The sequence below is a fragment of the Neoarius graeffei genome, chromosome 22 (assembly GCF_027579695.1).
Source record: "Neoarius graeffei isolate fNeoGra1 chromosome 22, fNeoGra1.pri, whole genome shotgun sequence".
NCBI classification, from domain to species: Eukaryota; Metazoa; Chordata; class Actinopteri; order Siluriformes; family Ariidae; genus Neoarius; species Neoarius graeffei.
In genome coordinates, this window is record NC_083590.1 from 53,057,591 (window position 1) to 53,066,410 (window position 8,820).

General features: G+C 41.7%; 1 protein-coding gene across 1 annotated transcript in view; it reads left to right on the top strand.

Annotated features, from left to right (window-relative positions):
* The window catches only part of ubap2l (ubiquitin associated protein 2-like), a 161,324-nt gene extending 157,614 nt beyond the window's left edge, over positions 1-3,710 (top strand). Inside the window, 1 exon segment of the mRNA XM_060904950.1 lies at positions 1,912-3,710. Coding sequence (XP_060760933.1) covers positions 1,912-2,007 — 96 coding nt within the window. The 3' untranslated portion in view covers positions 2,008-3,710.
* Positions 3,711-8,820: the final 5,110 nt, after the last annotated feature.

Below are 8,820 nucleotides of genomic sequence, written 5' to 3' on the forward strand. Positions count from 1 at the left end.
GATTTTTCTTCCACCGCTAGGGGCGCTCTAACCGGAAGTAGAATCAAAAATAAGATAGACGAAAAATCAATGCAAAGAAGAATTAGCAGATAGAACACGCACGACAAATTACTAACTGGTAATTATTTTCAAATCCAGCGAAGATGATTAAAGTGACTTGTGGTTTCAAACACAGGAGAAATGAAGGTCAATAAATCCCGGTTATTTTCTCTTGGTTCTGTTCCGTTTTAATCAGCAAAGTTGCTGCCGTGTTAAAAGGCACTGTTCGGAAAGAATCTGTTCAGGTACATACATGTACATTTACAGTACAAAATCGTTCTGTACATGCAGTAAATATCTCATTTTTCAACATAGATATCTGCGGCGGGCGGCACGGTGGTGTAGTGGTTAGCGCTGTCGCCTCACAGCAAGAAGGTCCTGGGTTCGAGCCCCGGGGCCGGCGAGGGCCTTTCTGTGTGGAGTTTGCATGTTCTCCCCGTGTCCGCGTGGGTTTCCTCCGGGTGCTCCGGTTTCCCCCACAGTCCAAAGACATGCAGGTTAGGTTAACTGGTGACTCTAAATTGAGCGTAGGTGTGAATGTGAGTGTGAATGGTTGTCTGTGTCTATGTGTCAGCCCTGTGATGACCTGGCGACTTGTCCAGGGTGTACCCCGCCTTTCGCCCGTAGTCAGCTGGGATAGGCTCCAGCTCGCCTGCGACCCTGTAGAACAGGATAAAGCGGCTACAGATAATGAGATGAATGAGATATCTGCGGCTTATAGCCCGGTGCGGCTTGTATATCTTTTTTTTTTTTTTTTTTTTTTTTTTTAAATAGAGCGGATGCGGCTTATATACAGGTGCGCTCTATAGTCCAGAAAATACGGTAACGTTAATTTATTACATCAAGGCTTTTTGACTTTGCCAGGAATCTCTAGTTGAACAAAATAGAAAAAGAAATTTTTGTTTTCCTAAATCTGAAAATGGTCTAGCAAAAAATATAATACTTATGTGCAGTTGTTTCTGTATGCGACGGGCTACTTCACGACAAAATAATTACAGCTTGGGCTTAGAGGGCAGACAGTACATTTTCACTCGATTCATGTGTTACCTGGCTGGTGGGGCAGGGGAAGAGCTGACTGACTGCCCGATGTGTTGTCTGCGCTACGACAAGGCCGTGGCTTCCAGGACGCTATGCTGCTGCAACCTCACATTGAATGCACTGCACGCTTGTTCACGTGACAGAGCAAGAGAGACAGAGGTGCGGTGTGTGTGCGGAGGAGGCACACATCGGGACATTATTTTCACACACGCTTTTAATGCCACGGCTTTTCTAAAAGATCATGTCGACATTGGCCTCAGTAAACTGTAAAAAAAAAAATAAAAATTCAAAAGGGCACTTTTTTGGGCAGAGGGGCAGGTGCTTGAGCACCACCTCGTGTCTATCTGTGCACACCACTGCTGGTATATAATAAATAGGCCCAACGTTGTAGTATTTTAAAAATAAAAAACATATCCCCGTACCATGGTTTTTATGCTACACTGTCTTCACAGTGTACTGTGGCTTGAACTCTGTACCCAGGAGTCCTCTGACGTACTGACCACTAGACCCGAAAAGAACAATTTTATTCTCTTCAGTCCACAGAATGTTGTACCTTTTTTTTTTTTTTCTTTTCTCTTTGGACCAGTCAGTGTGTTCCTTGATAAATTTTAACCAGTTCTTCACATGCTTTTTTTTTTTTTTTCTTTCAACAATGGTGCTTCATGGGGGTTTCTTCAATCAGATGTCTTCTGACTAACCGTAATTGGTTAATTTTAGATCATCTTTGACCTTTCTGGAGGCGATATAAAGTGCTTATATAAAATTGTCTCCCTACAATAGTGCTGAAAACCTCTGATCATGTTTTTCTGTCTGTGCTATTCCCTTTTTCCTCAGACTGGCTCCGGACAGCGAAGTCAAAACGCTTCCATCCAACAGAAGTCCCAGATCAACAAGTCTTCTTACAACAGCTACAACTGGGGGGGCAATTAACTTGCCCTTGATTTTTTTTTTTTTTTTCAAATCTGGTCTACAAAAAAAGGCTGAAATTAGGGGACCCTTCTCTTCCACCCTGAATCATCTGAGGCACCATTTTATTCACTTCCTCCTGTCCAGTTACCCTTCAGTACTCCTCCATACCCATGGTGGTACTCGACTAAAGCAGTCGCAGTGTGTGTGTGTTTGGGAGGGGTGACGACTGGCGAAGGAGTGTTGAAGGGGAAACTCCCAGCCAAGCATTGAGTGTTTGCAGTTTGTTTTGAGTTTAAGTAATAATACTCATCGCCTCACCTTTCATTCTGTCATTGTGTGTAATATAGAGCTATTTTCTAAAGGAGTGTTTTTGTAACTGGTGGAAGAGAAGTTGGGATTATGGTTTGGTGGGGAGTCTCCTGCCCCTAGTTGCACCCTGCTTGATTTAACCCAAGAAATGTTTCAAACGTTATACATGAGGGCACAAAGATATGGCCGATGTTCCAGGTGTGGGGGGAATGCGAGTTTTCTAGAAGCCCTTTGTTTCTCATGCTTAAATGAGTCTGTAATAAGGGTGTAAATGGATTCCATTTTGTTTGAACCCCTTCAGTCATCTCCAAATTATTGTACAGGCTTGGCAAATGAAGACGATGCTGTTCATGTGCATATCCATGTTCTTTATATTAAATAAGTTTTTGGAATCCCCGCCCCCCGCCACCCCCCAAAAAAAGGAAAGGGGGGGAGGGGTTGTTTACGCTTTGCTCTTCTTGGAGAGGTGGGCGTATACGTACATCACCTTGTATGTGCAGGTGTGTACTCCACACCATTTCCTCCTCAAATATTAAATGTGGCAATGTTCTGCACCCTTTCTCATATTTTATTGATTTTTCTGTTGGTTAGAAAAGTATGAATGGATAGATTTGTATTCAGTTTCCTTTTTTCAGTGGCTTTTTCTTTTTGTACTGTGCGTTTTAAAAAAAAAAATAAATAAATGGATAAATTGTCCTGTACATACATATACATATATAAAACAAGTACTGTAGTCCATGTTTGTTTGATGGCTTTCCCCCTCCTGAATCCTTTACACATAGACTTAACGTTTGTTTCATATTTTTTTTATTTTGTAATATATATAAATAAATATTAAGTAAATAAACAAGAAAAAGACATTTTCATCATTTTGGATGTGAATGTCTTTTTTAAGAAAACCGTTTTGGATGTCATGTCTTCTGTATTTTGTGTGTTTTTGAACTAAACTGGAAAACCGAGGGCGAATGGAATTTCAGCTGAGAAATGTGTGGTGATCTTGGAAAACCAGCCCGATGTCACTGTGGCTGAAAATCAGTGGGGGGGGGTGTGATCAAAATGGTTATTCGGTCATGACGCTTCTTCTTTGAGAAATGGAAAAATGTAACCTATAAAAATTAATTGTATACAAATATTTCACTAAAATTGTGACTCTTAACCTTTCGCTGTCCTTTACGAAAAGTCACCGGGCAGCATTTAGAGACTGATTTGGATGTTGAAGCAAAGTGGTTACACATTTCCCATTGTAAACTTTTTTTTTTTTTAATATAAAAGTGTCAACGTGGTGTTTTTCTGTAAGTAGGTTAGCTTGTAAGTGTAGAAGATGGTGAGGGTCTTGCTTCTCGGTTAAATTACAACTGACGGTTTTCCTAAAGAATCAGAATATTGTTGTAATAAATATAATTTACTTCTACAAATGTTGGCTCTTTTTGATATAAAATTATTTTAAACCTTGAATGACTGCTGGATGAAAAGGACTTCTGGAAAGCCTGCCAGTCTGTGGCCTTTGGGAAAAGGCTGGTATGACAGATTTTACGGTCATATTTATTATTTAGAACTAAAGACGAGTCAATTTTCTCCTATTTCACATTTTGGGCAGAGTTTAAATTACTGTAATGTATGACTGAGCACTATGTGGCCAAACAAAAGTATAGACACCTGACCTGACCACACCCTATATGGTTCTTCTCTCCAACTGTTGCCACACCATTGGAAGTACACAGTTGTATTTGGTGTCAAATGTCAGGAACCAATGGGAATATGTTGAACAACGATGATATAGCAGGAAAACTGAGAAAATGTATAAAGCAAGGGTATCATAGAGAGCGTATAATGTAAATCATAAATGCAAGATTAAGTACATGTCACTTTATTCTTGTTGGTTCCAGTGTTTTCCAACACGCTGTGTCTGTTTGCTGTAACATTATTATTTCCCTTCACTGGAGCCAAAAGGTCCAAACCTGTTCCAGCATGACCATGCCCCTGTAAGTGAAGTGATCTCCATGAAGAACTCGAGTGTCCTGCACAGAGCCCTGATTGAACTCCACCCCACCCCACTGAACACCTTTGGGATGACCTGGAGCCTCAATGTCCCAACATCAGTGTCTGATCTCACTAATGCTCTTGTAGCTGAAAGAACATTAACTCCGCACAGCCACACCCCAAAATCTAGTGGAAAGCCTTCCCAGAAAAATACAGCTAATTATAACAGTAAAGGAGAACTAGACTGCATTTCCGCAGAGAAAATGCAGTGTGCTTGCTGAGCTGTAGCAGAACAGCTAGCATGTTAACAGTTAACATACTAACGTTAAAAGTTAGCATATTAACATGTTAATGCTAACATGCTAATAGATAACATGCTAACAGCTAGCATATTAACATGCTATTTGTTAAAATTCTAACACTTTAAGGCTAATATGTTGACAGCTATCATGTTAACAGCTAACATGCTAATGGCTAGTATGTTAACTTTTAGCATGCTAACACACTGAGGGTGACATGTTAACAGCTAACATGCGAACTCCATGTTACCATGCTAATCCTAACATGTTAATAGCTTTCATGGTAACATGCTAATAGTGAACATGTTAACAACTTGCGAGCTAACAGCAGGCATGACATCGTAATGGGTAACATGCTAACAGCTAGCATGGTAACACGTGAATGCTTATATGCTAATTGCTATCGTGTGTGCATGTAAGTATTCCTAATAAAGTGGCCATTGAGTTGAAGTTGATTTGCTGTCAAAGTCTCAAATGAGCAGATCCTTGCCAAATGCATCATCACCTATGGGGGAAGGGAGGAACGACTCAGTCAAGCTTCCATTGATTAGCGGCAAAATGGAGAAAAAATGGATGATGAAAGGCGAGACAAAGACGAGTGCGGGTCAGAACCGATATCATGTGTGTGATGGTGATTTGGCCTGAGGTGCCGTATGAAGTTTGATGGATGTGTGGTGAAGTGTTACTGAGCAAAACTCCATTCATTTGAATGGGGCCAAAAATCAATGGAAGCCTATGGAGGTAAAAAGAGATGCGTGAAAACCAAGGAAAAGACGAGTGCAGGTCTCAGATGAGGGGATGGATCTGTGCGGGGACTTGGCCTGAGGCATCAAGTGAAGTTTTTTGAAGTTTAGTCACTTGGTTAAAAAAATTGATGGAGAGTGAAAGTTTTTCTCCTGAAACACCATTCATTTTCAGTGGGGCCAAAAATCAATGCAAGCCTATGGAGGAAAAAAGGATGAGCAAAAAGAAAGGAAAAATATGAGTGCGGGTCAGAACCGATTGCATGTATGTGTCGGGGGAGTTGGCCTGAAGTATCACATGAGGTTTGGTGCATTTGCGATGGAGCGTGTCTGAGTAGGATGATTCGATTCATGAGCCCTATTTATTCTTTATGGGGAAAAGAAAAACGACAAGAACAAGAGAACGGGCGTGTTGATCCAAAAGCTGTATACAAGCACACTACACCACTTCGGGCCAGATGTCTCAGAGTTGGAACGGTGTCTCTATCTCAAACGCCCTAGGAGGAGTAGTGGATCCAAAAAACGTGTCAGAATAAGTAAACTTAAGAACAATAGCGTGCTTGCCTTCGGCTGCTGTGCGCTTGAGCAAGCGCACGAATAAATCCTTAATGCAAGTGGTTTTTGAACAGAATATCCAATAAACCCATACAGGTGTGGTCAGGTGTTCATACACTTGGCTTTGTAGTGTATGTGTAGTTTCAGTGATTTAACATTGTTGTACTTAAAGAACAGAAAAGTAAAACATTGTTTCAGCTATTCAAACTGAAGAATGAGGAGATCCCCACATCACAGGTCTGTAAGTACCATCATCTGTGGATGCACCATCCTCAAACACCCACTGGGTATTTGGTCTCCATTTAATGTGATAGTGTGATGTGTTTGAAATTATTTTTATTATAATCAGAACATCTGGCTGTGGTTTTAATACTAGGGGAGTAAATAAGGGGCCATCAGATTTCCAGCCTCGCCCCTAGATCCAGCAGTGTGAAGAAGAGCCTGCTGTGTTGAGGAGGTAAACTGAGTCTCCAGTCAGGGTTTCAACATCATCCTGAGTAGGTTTCAGAGTCCAGCTGAGACTGCAAAGAAGGAGGAGGTGTTTGTGTTGCGTCCTCAGTTTTGTGGGAACATTACTGACAAACTGGATTGTTTTAGCAGTACTACTTCCTATGGTAGGGGTGGCACAGTGGTGTAGTGGTTAGCGCTGTCGCCTCACAGCAAGAAGGTCCAGGTTTGAGCCCCGTGGCCGGCGAGGGCCTTTCTGTGTGGAGTTTGCATGTTCTCCCCGTGTCCGCGGTTTCCCCCACAGTCCAAAGACATGCAGGTTAGGTTAACTGGTGACTCTAAATTGACCGTAGGTGTGAATGAGAGTGTGAATGGTTGTCTGTGTCTATGTGTCAGCCCTGTGATGACCTGGCAACTTGTCCAGGGTGAACCCCGCCTTTCGCCCGTAGTCAGCTGGGATAGGCTCCAGCTTGCCTGCGACCCTGTAGAACAGGATAAAGCGGCTAGAGATGATGAGATGAGATGAGACTTGGTGCAGATTTCAATTAATTTGAAGTAGGAAACTGGAATTACGTCATTTTTGACTTCTGAAAAAAACCATGGACGCCTCCATGCAGCTAGCGGCTGACTGTAACGAATGATATACAATCACTTCCTCAAAACATATTATAGATTTAATGAGTCAATATGTCTGTACGTTGATTAATCTGAAGCTCATACTATGAAGTATATACAGTGAAACTAAAGTTTTTTTTTTTTATTGCAAATGTTCAGGTATACAAACATTTAGGCATACAAATATGTTGCATGAGTGAACAAAAATGTTCAAGGCACAAGATAAAACAAAACACTCCCATTCACTCATACATTCACACAGTTGTATAATTACCACTAGAGATCTTCAAATATTTTCAAATGATCAAATGCATTCAAGAGTGACATTGCTTTTTTGCATTTCATACACTTTAAGGCAGTGAGAGAGTTTTCTACAAGACGTTTTTTTGAACACAGTGAAAATAGGCTTTACTTTTTCCATTTTGAGCAGTGAATGAAATATTTCGAGAGCAATAGTAAATTATTTATAACATAGTCCGCTTGTGAATCCTTCAGATTCGTCCCAAATATTATGTTGTCCAGGGTAAGTGTGTCCTGTAGCTGGATTTTAGAAGAAAGCCAGTCCAAAAAGTCCTCCCAAAATGTTTTTGTGTAAATACATTGAAAGAAAAGATGGTCCGTAGTTTCAATATCTGATTCACAGAAAATACAGTTGTTATCAATACTGTCAATATTGAACCTCACTCTTAGCATTTCACTGGATGGATAAATCTCATTCAAAATCTTAAAATGCACTTCCTTCACCTTTGGACTTACAGGAAATTTTAGATATTGGGTTCTCCATTTTTTAACCACTACTTCAGAGAACTTCCGAAAGATGGAATTTCTATTTGAACGTATTGGGTATAGATTATTATTCAAATGATTACGCAGGATTTAGTGTGGTATCTCTTTGTTAAGAAAGTCTTGAATGAATGAATGAATGAATGAACCCTTTATTGTCACTAGTCACAAGTACCAGTGAAATTAGCCGTCAACCCGTCCGTACATATACATATACATACAATTGACTCAGGGGGAGTAGACAGGACAGGAAGACAGGGATGAAACATACAGTAGTAATATGAGGGGAGAGGAAGAGAAAAAAAGCAACCCCCACACTATGCTCCTGGGGGGAGTACAGTGTGGGAACATTAAAAAAAAAAAACAGTACACTTTACACATGACTCGGGACTTGAGGGGGAAGGGGGTGAGGGAGAGGGCAGAGGTATAGGTACCCAGCGCAAACAAGCAGTCCGGTTCTGCAGCCAGACGGCGCTTACCAACTTGTCACACTGGGGGTAGCAGTGACCGCGGGAAGAGGGGGGAGGAATACGACAGAGTCTAACAGCAGTGACCTCCAGGGGGGAATTGTTGCCCAGCAATGGCCTTGGCCAAGGCCAGCGCTGTCTGAGGGAGCCAAAAGCAGATAAGATTGGGATTGTTTGGTCTTGGGGCGAGTAAATGCATTCCTTTACACGACTACTCTGTTTGTCCATTCTGGTCTCCGAATCGAATCAAATCCATTTTCCTTTGCAAAGCCAAAAGCTTCTCCATGATGTTATCCATGTTGCGGTTCAAGTTCTGAATAGCCACAGTCTGAGTGCCGACAGCTCTGCCCACCACTTCAATCATGTTGGGCAGCTTTATGGGGCTTTGAAGAGCTGTCACCGTTTTCTGATTTCCTCGATAAACCAGGGCAATGCCTAATCCAATCAGCAAAAGTCCTGTAATCATGGTTCCAAATAGGTAGATGTCTTCAATGTCCTCCACAGAAAGAACCGCCAGGCACACGACCTGCCACCGCTCCCACGCATCCATCGGGTAGCCAGCTGCGAATGTTCCGGCAGGACAGGCTGGTTCCCCTGAACCCAGGCTTCTCGTCGAGAAGATTGTGTCAATTGCGT